Source organism: Grampus griseus, assembly GCF_964374135.1.
Source record: "Grampus griseus genome assembly, chromosome: 4".
Classification (NCBI taxonomy): Eukaryota; Metazoa; Chordata; class Mammalia; order Artiodactyla; family Delphinidae; genus Grampus; species Grampus griseus.
Genome location: NC_138997.1, coordinates 110,593,832 through 110,611,437, shown reverse-complemented (window position 1 = coordinate 110,611,437; position 17,606 = coordinate 110,593,832). Strand labels below are relative to the sequence as shown.

At 38.2% G+C, this 17,606-nt stretch overlaps 1 protein-coding gene across 1 annotated transcript in view; it reads right to left on the bottom strand.

The window, feature by feature from the left end:
* Positions 1-17,606, bottom strand: part of ARHGEF38 (Rho guanine nucleotide exchange factor 38) — a gene marked incomplete at its 3' end in the record, with an annotated part of 153,093 nt that overhangs the window by 12,831 nt on the left and 122,656 nt on the right. Inside the window, exons 8-10 of the mRNA XM_082653586.1 lie at positions 14,624-14,728; positions 12,398-12,520; positions 2,812-3,123 (exon numbers count right to left, since the gene is read on the bottom strand). Coding sequence (XP_082509712.1) covers positions 2,812-3,123; positions 12,398-12,520; positions 14,624-14,728 — 540 coding nt within the window. The remainder of the gene's footprint in view (positions 1-2,811; positions 3,124-12,397; positions 12,521-14,623; positions 14,729-17,606) is intronic.

Genomic DNA, 17,606 nt, shown 5'->3' with positions numbered 1-17,606 from the left:
AGTTAGGCAAATGAAAATTAAGCTGATAAAAGACAAACACAATTATTAACTTTAAGAAAAACAAAAAAAGCTATACATAAAAGAAAAAGTAATCATAGTGTGGTATTGCTGAACTCTAACCAGCATTCACTTTGTGTGCTGAATATCTTTTGTTTGTCTTTTCAAATTTATTCTTTTTCCATTTCCATCCTGCTCTGTGCTCTGGAAGGCTGACCAGTATAGAGTGTATCAACAGCTTCCTTGCACTCTGGTTTCCAGATGGGTTCTTGCAATGAGAAGCACCCACAGGAAATCAGAATAAGGGAGGAAAGTGAGATAAGGAAATTTATTTCCCAATAAATTTCTTTAGTATTTATTGCTTTCTGTAGTGTTGACTGATAGTCACAGATCCTGTCAGGTAAACCTTTCCACTTAGCTCTCTCTGCACATTCCTATAGCTACTCCTTCCCCTTGTCCCTTTGAAGACTGCGTGTTTTAAGGCTCCTTCTTTTATTTTACTGTATATAATCTTTTAAGTTACACTTCAACTTTAAAAGTTTAAAAATAGGGGACTGATAAGAGAAATGCAAATCAAAACCACATGAGATATCACTTCATACCCACTAAGATACCCATAATAAAAAAGACAGATGTGAGGAAATTGGAACCCTCAATCATTGCTGTTGAGAATGTAAAATAGTGCAGCCACTTTGAAAAACAGACTGGCATTTATTCAAAAGGTTAACATAGAGTTACCATATGATCCAGCAATTCCACTCCTAGGTATATACCCAAGAGAAATGGAAACATACATCCACTAAGAACTTGAATGTTCATAGCAGCATTGTTCATAATAGCCAAAAAGTGGAAATAACCTAAATGTTCATCAACTGATGAATGGACAAATAAAATGTGACATATCCATACAATGTAATATTATTTGGCAATAAAAGGAATTAAGTTCTGAAACACACTGCAACATGGATGGAACTTGAAAACATTAGGCTAAGTGAAAGAAGACACTCACAAAGAACCACATGTTGTATAATTCTATTTATGCCACATGTCCAGAATAAGCATATATGTAGAGACAGAAAGTAGATTGGTGGTTGTCTGGGACTGGGGAGGTTAGGGGGAAATGTGGAGTCACTGCTAGTGGTACAGAGTTTCTTTTGGGGGTGATGACAATATTCTAAAAACTGATTGTGGTGATGGGTTTCACAACTCTTACGAATATACAAAAACCATTGAGTTGTACATTTTAAATGGGTGGAGTGTATAGTATGTGAATTATATCTCAATAAAGTTGTTACCAAAAAAATAGGAGGCTGATTACACACTATTGTACAACTATGCAGTGGACTAATATACAGCTGTAAAAGAAATGAGGAAGCTCTCTATGTACTAACATGGATGTTAAAAGCAAGTTGCAGAATGTACTATAGTTTGCTAGTTTGTGTAGGAAATAAAAATATATATTTGCATTTACTTTTAATGGCACAAAGAAACTCTAAGTATATAAAAATGAACTAATATCAGTCGGGGTGAGAGCAGGAGTTGGAGGGGTTTGGGCACAGAATGAGTGTGGGACTGCTTACTTATTTTTAAATAGTTCTTCCTTTTGAGCCAAGTAAATGTAGCACCTCTTTATTCAACTTAATTTAATTCAAATGATAAGTTAAAAGTTAATTAACTATACAATAAAAAGTAAAGTAGGGACAATTAATTTTCCTTGAAATGTCCATTAAATATCACACGAGCTGAATAATAAGTAATACACTTGAAATGAAGGGCCAAGAAACGAAGCTGATTTTTTTTAAATTGATATTAGGTTGTAAATATCTTTCTTCCTCTTCAGAAAATAATTATAAGGACTTCCCTGGTGGTCCAGTGTAAAGAATCTGCTTTACTATGCAGGGGATGTGGGTTCAATCCCTGGTCAGGGAACTAAAATCCCACATGCCGCAGGGCAACTAGCCCGCGCGCCACAACTACTGAGCTCTGCGTGCTTCAGCGAGAGAGCCCACGTGCCGCAAACTACAGAGCCCACGTGCCACAACTACAGAAGAGAAAACCCGCATGCCACAAGCTAGAGAGAAGCCCACGCACCACAACAAAGAGCCCGCGCGCTGCAGCAAAAGATCCTGTATGCCTCAGCGAAGATCCCGTGTGCTGCAACTAAGACCCAAGGCAGCCAAAAAATAAATAAATAAATCTTTTAAAAAAAGAAAATAGTTCTAAAATCATACCCTAATGGAAAGCTAAGGTATATACATATATTTATACATATATATATATATATATATATATATATATATATTTTTTTTCCACACACACATCAGGCTTCTCTTCTTTGGAGGAAAACAAAAGCAAAACAAAGACTGGTTTGACTGATATCCTATTTCTGTCATTACAGTGAGATGGCCTTATTTTTGGATCCATGTCTCAGTCATGGTTAACATTTAAAAACGGTTAAATGGGAAGAGAATACAAAATATAAGTTGATAAGCTTCAACATAGCATCAGGCAGATGGAGCTACATTGGTTCCATCAATGAGGGGAGCAAAGCGGAAAGATGTTTGGTGTTTGAAAAGGAATTTCCAAAAAGAGCTCCAAGGGTATAAGTCACAGCAAACCAGCACTAGGAAAATTGATTTTACCTTCCTGTGCAGAAGAGCGATAAGGAGCAGAATATTCTCTGACTGGCTTCAGCTAAAATAGAAGCCACACCATACACTACACTCAGGCACGCTATGAGCAGGCTGCTTTGCATGCTGTACTTTCTGACAGATTCCGTATGCCAAGGTAGCCAAGTGCTGGTGCTGTGCTTACCGGCACCACCGTGGAATAAACCCTCTGGGCCACGAGCATCAGGTCCCTGAGGAGGGTGATGAAACTGCACAGGCAGTTCAACAGAATCTTCCGCGCGGCCCGGTTGAACACCTGGAGCTCTTCCACAAGCTGGGCATTGAGGGCCTCATATTCCCTTTTGGCCAAGTCTGACTCATCCGCCACCACCCGCTGCAGGTAGCTGTTGTAGTCCAGCAGTTTGTCATAGCGTTTCTGGATTAGCTTCTGGGGCCCTGGGAATAGGGACCGCAGGGCTGACAGGGGCGTCAGGACAAGCTTCTGCAAATGAGCTGCCTGCCAAAAGAGCAAAACAATCCCATCACAGAAGGAGGAACACCCAATACCATGTCTGGAGTTGTTATCAGTAGGCTTACCTCCTCCCTGCAGCAGCACAGAGGAAGGCAGGAAAGTATCTAGGCAAGTTGAAAGAGCATGGGATCATTTTTTTTAGTCTAGCTAAACCTGTTCAAGGACTTAAAACAGCAACTCTAGACTCTAACGTTGAACCTGAAGAGTGAACAGGAAGAAGAATACAAAAGTTGAAACCTGCACACCCAAACTATGCTCCACCCTTCTCTCTACAGCCATTGGTTTTGTCAGTGGGGTCACCTCCCACAACACTTTCGCCTTCCCCTTCTTTCTAATCCCAGAGCCAACTGGAGCTTCTCCAGAACATGGGCTAGGGGGTAATCTCCACCTTTGACTACCAAGACTGCATAATTTATTCACATATCATTCCCTTTCTTTGCTGCTAATAAAAGGAAGACAATTGGTCTTAGGAGAGGCTGTATCTTACTCCTCCCACATCCAATTCCCTGACTACCCTGGTGGCTGATTTTGGTAGTGGAATCCTATCCCCTATACAGATAGTCCCCCCTTATTACAGGTATTTTGTTCCTGTTATAGAAATGACCAGAGAGTTATTGCTTCCTCTTTAAATACTTTGAAGGATTAAGCTGATGCTGATTCTGTGTCCTAAATTGTTATATTTTTAGGTCTGAGTCATTGAAAATGAACATTGTATTAATGCCTAACTCCATGCCAGCAACTGAGCACCCTAGATTTAATTTCTTCTATTTCTCTTTCCTCCCCTGTATTCTGAAGTACACCAGTATCCTATGTTTGCTGACTGCCCAAATTTATCATATATGCTTGGGTGTCATGATTATGTTATGGCAATTTGGAAGTAGTTTTCTCTTTTGTACCCTGAAAGATGTTCTAGGGAATCAGCATCTGAGCAACAGCTTGTATTAATTGAGTGACCTCTAGTAACTTTGTCTGAACTCATGGGAAATCTAGAAGAGGAGGGAGACCAATCTCTTACTGGTACCAGCAATAGCCAACACAGATTAAATTTGATGTCTACCTTATAAAATAATCATTATATACCTGCAGACTATTTAATGAGTCCTTCAACTAAGCAAAGAATCTGTTTACTGTTCTGGGATAAATTACTGTGTTTGTGACATACTTGAATTCTACAGGTAATCTAATTACAAAATTACAATATAATTACGATATATAAGTCCTATGACCCACAGACATGAACCTGTTCATCTGTACCTGGGAATTATGGTTGGAACGAATAAGAATCAGATTTTATTCTAATATTCTGTGCTATACAAAATGTGTAGATAGGTACCTCTCATGATTAGATAAAAACAATTGCTCTGCCTTTAGATAGATTCGAGCTCTTAATATTTGATTTTTTAAAAAGAGTTCAGGGGCTTCCCTGGTGGCGCAGTGGTTGAGAGTCTGCCTGCCGATGCAGGGGATATGGGTTCGTGCTCTGGTCCGAGAAGATCCCACTTGCCGCGGAGCAGCTGGGCCCGTGAGCCATGGCCGCTGATCCTGCGCGTCCGGAGCCTGTCCTCTGCAACGCGAGAGGCCACAACAGTGAGAGGCCCGAGTACCGCAAAAAAAAAAAGTTCAATATACCTTACCATAAAAAGGTACTTTTATATTGAGCTTTCTGATAATTATTTTAATTTAGCATACTTTATCATCCTGTGATTTTATGCAAGGTAGGGAAGGACACCTTCTTTTTTATTCTGTCAAGTTCTGGGGCATGCTTGATGAAGGAGAAGTTATATACCATGCTCTTCCTGTGTTCAATAAATAGTTATTACCTTAACTAATGTCAGCATTAAGCTAGAGAGCAAACCCTTAAGGACTTTTCTAAAATGTGCTTACTGTAATTAAGCCCAGAAAACATATAAAGAACTAGGCACACTTCTTCTATTTAACATATTGTAGAAACTGACTTTCTCCTTTCTCTCCCTCTCCCTCTCTCTCTCTCTCTCCCTTCCTCCCTCTCATCCATCTAATCTACCATTTTAGTTCAGATGTAATCATGACTTTCCATTCCTCAGTGCCAGGAAAGCTAGATGCTTCTGGGTATTTTTCTATTGGAGTGGGCACTGTCGCAGTATCCTTCCCAGGATTCGGAAATACGAGATGGGGGATGTTACTGGGATTTAGAGCCTGGTAGGAAAGCTAAACATCCTCCAACACAAGGGTAACTCAATGAAGATTTGTCTGACCCCAAATGCCTATAATAACATTACAAAAATGGCAGTTTCAAGGATCTTCAAGATGATGGAGTCTATTATATCTTTTAATAATCCTTGAAATACTACTATGAAATAATAATACTTATGGAACACAAGATACTAAATTTAAATTAGTATTACTCAGACTGGTTTGCCACCCAAATACTTTCTTGGCTCAACCTTTTTTTTTTTTTTTTTACATCTTTATTGGAGTATAATTGCTTTACATTTGTGTGTTAGTTTCTGCTTTATAACAAAGTGAATCAGTTATACATATACATATGTTCCCATATCTCTTCCCTCTTGTGTCTCCCTCCCTCCCACCCTCCCTATCCCACCCCTCTAGGTGGTCACAAAGCACGGAGCTGATCTCCCTGTGCTATGTGGCTGCTTCCCAATAGCTATCTACTTTACGTTTGGTAGTGTATATATGTCCATGCCATTCTCTCACTTTGTCACAGCTTACCCTTCCCCCTCCCCATATCCTCAAGTCCATTCTCTAGTAGGTCTGTGTCTTTATTCCTGTCTTACCACTAGGTTCTTCATGACATTTTTTTTTCTTAGATTCCATATATATGTGTTACCATACGGTATTTGTCTTTCTCTTTCTGACTTACTTGACTCTGTATGACAGACTCTAGGTCCATCCACCTCACTACAAATAACTCAATTTCATTTCTCTTTATGGCTGAGTAATATTCCATTGTATATACGTGCCACATATTCTTTATCCATTCATCTGATGATGGACACTTAGGTTGTTTCCATCTTCTGGCTATTGTAAATAGAGCTGCAATGAACATTTTGGTACATGACTCTTTTTGAATTATGGTTTTCTCAGGGTATATGCCCAGTAGTGGGATTGCTGGGTCATATAGTAGTTCTATTTGTAGTTTCTTAAGGATCCTCCATACTGTTCTCCATAGTGGCTGTACCAATTCACATTACGACCAGCAGTGCAAGAGTGTTCCCTTTTCTCCACACCATCTCCAGCACTTATTGTTTCTAGATTATTTGATGAAGGCCATTCTGACTGGTGTGAGATGATACCTCATTGTAGTTTTGATATGCATTTCTCTAATGATTAATGATGTTGAGTATTCTTTCATGTGTTTGTTGGCACTCTGTATATCTTCTTTGGAGAAATGTCTATTTAGGTCTTCTGCCCATTTTTGGATTGGGTTGTTTGTTTCTTTGTTATTGAGCTGCATGAGCTGCTTGTAAATTTTGGAGATTAATCCTTTGTCAGTTGCTTCATTTGCAAATATTTTCTCCCATTTTGAGGGATGTCTTTTGGTCTTGTTTATAGTTTCCTTTGCTGTGCAAAAGCTTTGAAGGTTCATTAGGTCCCATTTGTTTATTTTTGTTTTTATTTCCATTTCTCTAGGAGGTGGGTCAAAAAGGATCTTGCTGTGATTTATGTCATAGAGTGTTCTGCCTATGTTTTCCTCTAAGAGTTTGATAGTTTCTGGCCTTACATTTAGGTCTTTAACCCATTTTGGGCTTATTTTTCTGTATGGTGTTAGGGAGTATTCTAATCTCATACTTTGACAAATACCTGTCCAGTTTTCCCAGCACCACTTATTGAAGAGGCTGTCCTTTCTCCACTGTACATTCCTGCCTCCTTTATCAAAGATAAGGTGACCATATGTGCATGGGTTTATCTCTGGGCTTTCTATCCTGTTCCATTGATCTATCTTTCTGTTTTTGTGCCAGTACCATACTGTCTTGATTACTGTAGCTTTGTAGTATAGTCTGAAGTCAGGAAACCTGATTCCTCCAGCTCCGTTTCTCTTTCTCAAGATTTCTTTGGCTATTCGGGGTCTTTTGTGTTTCCATAGAAATTGTGAAATTTTTTGTTCTAGTTCTGTGAAAAAATGCCAGTGGTAGTTTGATAGGGATTGCATTGAATCTGTAGATTGCTTTGGGTAGTAGAGTCATTTTCACAATGTTGATTCTTCCAATCCAAGAACATGGTATATCTCTCCATCTATTTGTAACATCTTTAATTTCTTTCATCAGTGTCTTATAATTTTCTGCATACAGGTCTTTTGTCTCCCTAGGTAGGTTTATTCCTAGGTATTTTATTCTTTTTGTTGCAGTGGTAAATGGGAGTGTTTTCTTGATTTCACTTTCAGATTTTTCATCATTAGTGTATAGGAATGCCAGAGATTTCTGTGCATTAATTTTGTATCCTGCTACTTTATCAAATTCATTGATTAGCTCTAGTAGTTTTCTGGTAGCATCTTTAGGATTCTCTATGTATAGTATCATGTCATCTGCAAACAGTGACAGCTTTACTTCTTCTTATCCGATTTGGATTCTTTTATTTCCTTTTCCTCTCTGATTGCTGTGGCTAAAACTTCCAAAACTATGTTGAATAAGAGTGGTGAGAGTGGGCAACCTTGTCTTGTTCCTGATCTTAGTGGAAATGCTTTCAGTTTTTCACCATTGAGGACGATGTTGGCTGTGGGTTTGTCATATATGGCCTTTATTATGTTGAGGAAAGTTCCCTCTATGCCTACTTTCTGGAGGGTTTTTATCATAAATGGGTGTTGAATTTTGTCAAAAGCTTTCTCTGCATCTACTGAGATGACCATATGGTTTTTCTCCTTCAATTTTTTAATAGGGTGTATCACATTGATTGATTTGCATATATTGAAGAATCCTTGCATTCCTGAAATAAACCCCACTTGATCATGGTGTATGATACTCTTAATGTGCTGTTGGATTCTGTTTGCTAGTATTTTGTTGAGGATTTTTGCATCCATGTTCATCAGTAATATTGGCCTGTAGTTTTCTTTCTTTGTGACATTCTTGTCTGGTTTTGTTATCAGGGTGACGGTGGCCTCGTAGAATGAGTTTGGAGTGTTCCCTCTTCTATATTTTGGAAGAGTTTGAGAAGGATAGGTGTTAGCTCTTCTTTAAATGTTTGATAGAATTCGCCTGTGAAGCCATCTGGTTCTGGGCTTTTGTTTGTTGGAAGATTTTTTTTTTTTTTTTTGCAGTACGCGGGCTGCTCACTGCTGTGGCCTCTCCCATTGCAGAGCACAGGCTCCAGACGCGCAGGATCAGTGGCCATGGCTCACAGGCCCAGCCGCTCGTGGCATGTGGGATCTTCCCGGACCGGGGCACGAACCTGCATCCGCTGCATCGGCAGGCGGACTCTCAACCACTGTGCCACCAGGGAAGCCCCTGTTGGAAGATTTTTAATAACAGTTTCAATTTCAGTGCTTGTGATTGGTCTGTTCATACTTTCTATTTCTTCCTGATTCAGTCTTGGCAGGTTGTGCATTTCTAAGAATTTGTCCATTTCTTCCAGGTTGTTCATTTTATTGGCATAGAGTTGCTTGTAGTAATCTCTCATGATCTTCTGTATTTCTGCAGTGTCAGTTGTTACTTATCCTTTTTCATTTCTAATTCTATTGATCTGAGTCTTCTCCCTTTTTTTCTTGATGAGTCTGGCTAATGGTTTATCAATTTTGTTTATCTTCTCAAAGAACCAACTTTTAGTTTTATTGATCTTTGCTATCATTTCCTTCATTTCTTTTTCATTTATTTCTGATCTGATCTTTGTGATTTCTTTCCTTCTGCTAACTTTGGGGGTTTTTTGTTCTTCTTTCTCTAATTGCTTTAGGTGCAAGGTTAGGTTGTTTATTCGAGGTGTTTCCTCTTTCTTAAGGTAGGGTTGTATTGCTATAAACTTCCCTCTTACAACTGCTTTTGCGGAATCCCATAGGTTTTGGGTTGTTGTGTCTCCACTGTCATTTGTTTCTAGGTATTTTTTGATTTCCTCTTTGATTTCTTCAGTGATCACTTTGTTTTAAATAGTGTATTGTTTAGCCTCCTTGTGTTTGTATTTTTTACAGATCTTTTCCTGTACTTGATATCTAGTCTCATAGCGTTGTGTTCAGAACAGATATTTGATACAATTTCAATTTTCTTAAATTTACCAAGGCTTGTTTTGTGACCCAAGATATGATCTATCCTGGAGAATGTTCCATGAGTACTTGAGAAAAATGTGTATTCTGTTGTCTTTGGATGGAATGTCCTATAAATATCAATTAAGTCCATCTTGTTTAATGTATCATTTAAAGCTTGTGTTTCCTTATTTATTTTCATTTTGGATAATCTGTCCAATGGTGAAAATGGGGTGTTACCGTACCCTACTATGAATTTGTTACTGTCGATTTCCCCTTTTATGGCTGTTAGTATTTGCCTTATGTATTGAGGTGCTCCTATGTTGGGTGCATAAATATTTACAATTGTTATATTTTCTTCTTGGATTGATCCCTTGATCATTATGTAGTGTCCTTCTTTTTCTCTTCTAATAATCTTTATTTTAAAGTCTATTTTGTCTGATATGAGAATTGCTACCCCAGCTTTCTTTTGGTTTCCATTGCATGGAATATCTTTTTCCATCCCCTCACTTTCAGTCTGTATGTGTCTCTAGTTCTGAAGTGGGTCTCTTGTAGACAGCATATATATGGGTCGTCTTTTCGTATCCATTCAGCCAGTCTGTGTCTTTTGGTGGGATCATTTAATCCTTTTACATTTAAGGTAATTATCGATATGTATGTTCCTATTACCATTTTCTTAATTGTTTTGGGTTTGTTATTGTAGGTCTTTTCCTTCTGTTGTGTTTCTTGCCTAGAGAAGATCCTTTAGCATTTGTTGTAAAGCTGGTTTGGTGGTGCTGAACTCTCTCAGCTTTTGCTTGTCTGTAAAGGTTTTAATTTCTCTATCAAATCTGAATGAGATCCTTGCTGGGTAGAATAATCTTGGTTGTAGGTTTTTCTCCTTCATCATTTTAAATATGTCCTGCCACTCCCTTCTGGCTTGCAGAGTTTCTGCTGAAAGATCAGCTGCTAACCTTATGGGGATTCCCTTGTGTGTTATTTGTTGTTTTTCCCTTGCTGCTTTTAATATGTTTTCTTTGTATTTAATTTTTGAAAGTTTGATTAATATGTGTCTTGGCATGTTTCTCCTTGGATTTATCCTGTAAGGGACTCTCTGTGCTTCCTGGACTTGATTAACTATTTCCTTTCCCATATTAGGGAAGTTTTCAACTATAATCTCTTCAAATATTTTCTCAGTCCCTTTCTTTTTCTCTTCTTCTTCTGGAACCCCTATAATTCGAATGTTGGTTCATTTAATGTTGTCTCAGAGGTCTCTGAGACTGTCCTCAGTTCTTTTCATTCTTTTTTCTTTATTCTGCTCTGCAGTAGTTATTTCCACTATTTTATCTTCAAGGTCACTTATCCGTTCTTCTGCCTCAGTTATTCTGCTATTGACCCCTTCTAGAGTATTTTTAATTTCATTTGTTGTGTTGTTCATCATTGCTTGTTTCATCTTTAGTTCTTCTAGGTCCTTGTTAAATGTTTCTTGCTTTTTCTCTATTCTATTTCTAAGATTTTGGATCATCTTTACTATCATTTTTCTGAATTCTTTTTCAGGTAGACTGCCTACTTCCTCTTCATTTGTTAGGTCTGGTGGGTTTTTATCTTGCTTCTTCATTTGCTGTGTGTTTTTCTGTCTTGTCATTTTGCTTACCTTACTGTGTTTGGGATCTACTTTTTGCAGGCTGCAGGTTTGTAGTTCCCATTGTTTTTGGTGTTTGTCCCCAGTGGCTAAAGTTGGTTCAGTGGGTTGTGTAGGCTCCCTGGTGGAGGGGACTAGTGCCTGTGTTCTGGTGGATGAGGCTGGATCTTGTCTTTCTGGTGGGCAGGTCCACGTCTGGTGGTGTGTTTTTGGGTGTCTGTGGACTTATTATGATTTTAGGCAGCCTGTCTGCTAATGGGTGGGGTTGTGTTCCTGTCTTGCTCGTTGTTTGGCATAGGGTGTACAGCACTGTAGCTTGCTGGTCGTTGAGTGAATTTGGGTGTTGATGTTGTGATGGAGATCTCTGGGAGATTTTCATCGTTTGATATTACGTGGAGCTGGGAGGTCTCTTGTGGACTAGTGTCCTGAAGTTGGCTCTCCCACCTCAGAGGCACAGCCCTGATGCCTGGCTGGAGCACCAAGAGCCTTTCATCCACATGGCTCCTCAATTTGGGATGATTTGTTGTCTCTTCAGGTATTCCACAGATGCAGGTACATCAAGTAGATTGTGGAGATTTAATCTGCTGTTCATGAGCCTGCTGGGAGAGATTTCCCTTTCTCTTCTTTGTTTGCACAGTTCCTGGGGCTCAGCTTTGGATTTGAACCTATGTTTCTTCTTCTCCCTTGAAGGTCTTGTTTTCTTTTTCCATGGACAGTGGCCCTTTCTCCCATCCTCATGTGTGCAGAATTTTATCTACTGAACAGAAGGAACAGCTTATCCAGAGATCCAGGCAACTTCTGGGAAATAAGACTGCCGTAAATTCCCTCTTTGGGGCATGTCTATTTGTGTGTTAAGAACTTTCAGACTTTGAGCATTTTTTCCCCCGACCTGGGTTCTGAAACTGGCTGGAGTTGGAATGTAGCCCAAGCATGTTTTTAATGATTCCCAATATATGTTTTATGATTCTGTATATTTTACAGAACTCTTAGAAAACAAATATTTTACCACAGAACAGAAGATATATGACTCAAATAAAGCACTTTCTGAATAGGAAGGCCTTAATTTCCAGTGTATAATATGTTAATAAAAGTCACACCCTCAGAAAGTATCTTTGCTTCTCATGTAAAAACTCCAGAGACTCCTCTAAGAAAATCACATCTTTCTAACTTAATAAATCCCTGATACACCATATGCAGACTTAAACTAAATATTGATTTAAAAAGCTGCACAGACACTGACTACCCTAGAAACACAGTCTGCAGCCCTCTTAAATTTTGATTATAGTAAAAGCCTCACTAATCCACTTCAAAATATTTAGTGATAAAAAAATCTCCTGTTTAAATCTACTAATTTTAACATTAGTATTTGCTTTAGTGCATGTTTTATTTTTAACTGCGAAAAAGTAAATGAAAAGCAGCTTTTCTCTTAACCCTACTATTTCATTTGTATTCATCTGCGGGTATAAATAACTTACAAAGTCATCAGAGGGATTTGGGGCATTACTTGGAGCCTCTGAATAGCCCCTCTCATCCTCATCTTTGTTGTGTGAAATCTCTTGGAGCTCCATTACACTCTGCAGAGCTAAAGGCATGGCATCCTGAAACCCAAGAACAAAGTTACCAAAGGGCAATGTTCTGAAGTCAGTACAATTAAATGTATCCTAAAAGTGCACTTCATCAACGTAACTATTACCACTGAGAGAAAAAGAAAAAAAGGAAGGAAAAAATTTTATGAACACTTTGTACAATCAGGTTACCTATAACAATCTATTTCCTTACTTTTCCCCCATGTCACTTTCTCATACTGCTCCGTAGTTATGACACCCTTTTTTTTTTTTTAACATCTTTATTGGAGTATAATTGCTTTACAATGGTGTGTTATTTTCTGCTGTATAACAAAGTGAATCAGCTATATGTATACATATATCCCCATATCCCCTCCCTCTTGCGTCTCCTTCCCACCCTCCCTATCCCACCCCTCTAGGTGGTCACAAAACACAGAGCTGATCTCCCCGTGCGATGCAGCTGCTTCCCACTTGCTATCTATTTCACATTTGGTAGTGTATATATGTCAATGATACCCTCTTACTTCGTCCCAGCTTACCCTTCTCCCTCCCCGTGTCCTCAAGTCTATTCTCTATGTCTGCATCTTTATTCCTGTCCTGTCCCTTGACACCCTCTTTTATTCTGTGAAGTCCATCTTAAATTCCCTCTTTAGCCATTCTTCATCATTCAATTCTTACAGATCTCTTATTTTAAAAATCACTCTTGTTTTATGTCTTTAGTTTTCCTTAGTGAATTTAATCTTCTCTTTAAGAGAACATGCTCGTACTTTTTCTGAATCAATTAGTGGAAATGGAAGACTTTTCTGTAGATATTCCCAAGAGGCACTGACTCCTTGAAAAGTATATCAAGGACAGGGTTCTCACTGCCCTCTGGATGTTATAGCTATGTTTTTGTTTTCCTTTCACAGAAGGCAGTGCTTTAGGAAGAGATTAGCAAACCTGACTGCAAAATCAGGCTTTGCATCAGTTAATGAATAAGAAAAGAATGTGGCTTGTTGGTTATGTGACATAGAACCTTGTCTCCAAATCACTATGCCTGTCAACTTAATCTTCTGTTGGTGTGATAGTCTATCAAAGAATGCAAACATCTTCCAAAACAGACCTCCAAAAGAAAAACTGGAAAATAGAAAGGAACAATTTTTAAACTAACTTACATGTAATTCTACTAACTTTCTATGTCTCATAGTCATGACCATTGTCAGGATGTTGTTAAGGACACTATGTCCCCTTTATGAGATCCATCAGAAGAAACTCCTGACTGGTCTTTCTACTGAATATAATTATACTGTACTCCAGCTGGTTTGTCTAAGTCAGTGATCCTCAACAAGGGCAGGAAAACCTAGGGGACTGGAAATTTGTGGAGGTGTTTTTGTCTTCTACTCTGATTGTGTGGGGATATTTGCATACTGTGTTCATAATATTTTGTTAGAACATGTTTTCCTTTATATTGATTCTTTTATGTATACCTACATACCCAAGGTTAAATTATCTATGAATTTCATTCAGAACTGTAAAGGGGGCATTACAAAACACTAGTTATAAAATAAATAGAGGTGTTTGGTTTGTCTTAGAATTGTGTGATCATATACCCCTTTTTGGGTTGGCTGCTAGGTAGCCTACAGCTAAATTTAAGATGCACATGTGGGTTTTAGGGCATTTATATTATGCACTTTTTACTTTTTAACTCCTCTAATTTTATGTTATGTCTCCTTTTGATTTTCTTTTTTCCTTCAGTGCTACTCTTAAATTTGTAAATATGTGTTTCAGGTACTGGAAAGAGATATGTTAGTATAATCAAACAAATCACATTTCTGCCTTGTCTGCCATTTTGCATTAATTAACTCATCCCTTTTATAGAGAAAACATGCTGATGGTCCAGCCCTACGTGGCAATCATATGAACAAACGTCCCACCATATGGCAATTTGGATTGGGGGAAGGATGGAAGAGGTAAGGGAACAAAGAGCAAAACCCAAGTCTTTATATTAGCTTCCTTCACCAGCAGCTTGCAGCCTCCCAAATTTGATACAATAAGCATCATCATATAAATGATGAACAGTCACATTTACTCTTCATAATAACCAGAGACATCAAGACCTTTCTGTGGAAACATTGAAAACAGTTGTGTCTTACCCACCTGTACATGTTGAAGACAGAATGAAATGTTCTTCACACAGTGCTTCACAGTCTTTTCTAAAGATCTAAATAGTTTTTCTTCTCTATTAAAGGTATTGTCTTTCACCTAAAATATAGATGAAATTATTTATTTTTATAACTCAAAGGAATCTGGTATTTAAAAATATTACAAACCGTATTGGCCTAGCACATTACAAAAAACTCCTTGTTGAGATGAAAACTTTTCATGCTACGCTCTTTTTTTTTAACGTCTTTATTGGAGTATAATTGCTTTACAATGGTGTGTTAAGTTTCTGCTTTATAACAAAGTGAATCAGCTATACATATACATATATCCCCATATCTCCTCCCTCTTGAGTCTCCCTCCCACCCTCCCTATCCCACCCCTCTAGGTGGTCACAAAGCACCCAGCTGATCTCCCTGTGCTCTGCAGCTGCTTCCCACTAGCTATCTATTTTACATTTGGTAGTGTATATATGTCCATGCCACTCTCTCACTTCATCCCAGCTTCCCCTTCCCCCTCCTCGTGTCCTCGAGTTCATTCTCTACATCTTACGCTGACTGTCTTAACACAGAACTTTCTGTGTCCAGCACGTGGCACAACTGATGTTCAAATAGTGTAACAAAACCGCATGGTGCCGCTTAATTTGCTGTTCAGTTTTCACATTGCTTCACCTATGTCACGGTAGCTGTGGGATGTAAAATTTTTCTCTGCAGTTTTTAATAGCATGTATTATGTGTGTACTCAAATGACACTGCATTTGTGGCTCTATAAAATAATTAATAAAATTAAAAATTAAATAAAAATATTTGATCTATTGATTAGAATTTATTGTTTTGCTGATATGACTCATCCCAATTTATTTCACAGTGGTTATTTAGAAAATACTCTTAGGGTCTTGGCTAAAGAAATATGATAATTCTTTAGCAACTCAAATTTGAAAGATGATGAAAAATCTTAACAAAAACCGTTCTTCTGTTAGGAAAACTGCAGAGTTAAGATAGTGATCACATGTGTTCAGTTATTTTTTTGTTATCTTACGTGTATACCTACTAGCATTCAGAAAAATATGCTTTTTTATATGCTTGTGGCAATTTCTAGGAAGACACATTATTCTATCAATGATGAGAAGTATTTCTTGGTGTTCAAAAAGGCTGCAAGATATCAGAACCAGCTTTGTGTTGGCAAAATCTGTGTGAACACACACCTGTTTTGTGGAATATGTTGTGTATTCTTCAGTTTGGTACTGGCTAATAACCGTAGCTGTTCTCAGTTCCTACATTTGTTAATTTAAGGTGGTTGACCTTAGAACTGAATGCATAGAAGATGGTGACATTTTATTTTAGTAGTTTAAAACCACTTATTATTTATCTAGAAAGCTTTTCATTAAATAGGCAGCATAGTTCTTTGTAATCCACACAAAATTCATTACCCTCTGCCTTAGCATCTCTATGCTCTGACCCAGTTTGAGGCATATAACAATATGCTGGGCAGAGTTTTTAAAAAGCAGTTTTCAAGGACCAGCTATTTTACTTTGTATATCTTGGCCGAGACCCACATGATGCTAAAGTAAGAGGTTCAAGGATCACACGATGAAAAATACCGCCTAGTTCTACTTCTTTATTGCCAAGCCTTCTCTTGTTGCTTTATTTTGTTGGAATGTGCTGCTGCCCTGCAAAATCCTGTTTATTTTTTTTTAAGGACTTGCTCAACTGTCACCCCTGCTAAAAATCCTTCCTCTAGTTCCTATTCTTTCCACTCCATAAAATTAATTGTACCCTCCTATGTGCTCTTACAACACTAATGATTTAAGTAATTTTCTCCACTGATGGACTGCAAACATTGGAGATGAAGTATTTTTTCTTAATATAATAATCACTAACATTTATTAAACACTAACTATGTTCTGGACACTTGTGCTAAAACCTGTCTTCCACTTTCTCATTTTAATTCTTATACAACCCTATGGGTTAGATGCTATGATAAATCCCATTTTAGAGATAAAGAAACAGAAGTTCCAGGAGGTGTGGCAGAGATTGTGAACATTCCTGCTATTGACCTTCTACCAATGGTGCCTGCACCTCTAGTTTAAGATGGACATGGCTGCCCTGCTAGAGACAACCCTTTCCAGACTCCCTTGCAGCTGGCTCTGCCTTTGTAACTGGGTTTGGGCAAATAAGTTGTGAGTGAAAGTGATATGTTTCATCTCTGAATCTTGGCCTTAGAACATTTCCCTTGGGACTTTGAATGAAGACATGGCAGTGACCCAGCTTCAGTGAGGCAGATGAAGACCATATATTTAGGGAACATCGCAGTGCAAAACTAGGAAAAACTGGGTTCCTGAAAGATCTTGTGCAGCACAGCCCATCTGCACTATTTTAAGAGAGAGAAATAAATGACTGTCTGACTTAAGCTGCTATGTTTTGGAATCTCTTTGTGACAGAAGCATGGCCTTTACCCTAACTAATACAGAAAGTTAAAGAAACTTACCCATGTTAATAGTTAGGTCCAGGATTCCAACCCAAACCATCTGAATTTAGAACCTCTCTGCATTTGCAATCTCTAACAGTGTCGAGTAAGAGTTCAATACATGTGTGATGAATGGAATAGAATCTTCCTCTTGGGTAATAGTTTTATACCCTAACTCCACCAAATATTTCACTTGAGCTGCTGACAAGTGCAAAATTGACTGATTTGAGATTTATCTTTTCTACAGTCCAGCCTATGCAGTTGATTTTCTGATTAACAGTGAAATGCTTCATTGCTGACAGGACATCCTCTCGAAAGATTAAGGGGAAAAATCTAATTAATATCCCTTCAGGCTACTTTAACTACAATTCACTTCTAGTTCACAATTGAAAAATATCAGAAGCTGATGATAAATACATTAAAGACGGTAACAGCTCCTACAAGAGCCTGCCCAGAATTAAGACCTGCCTATTGTTACTCAGCAGTATTGTCTTGGGTCAGAAGCAACATCCCA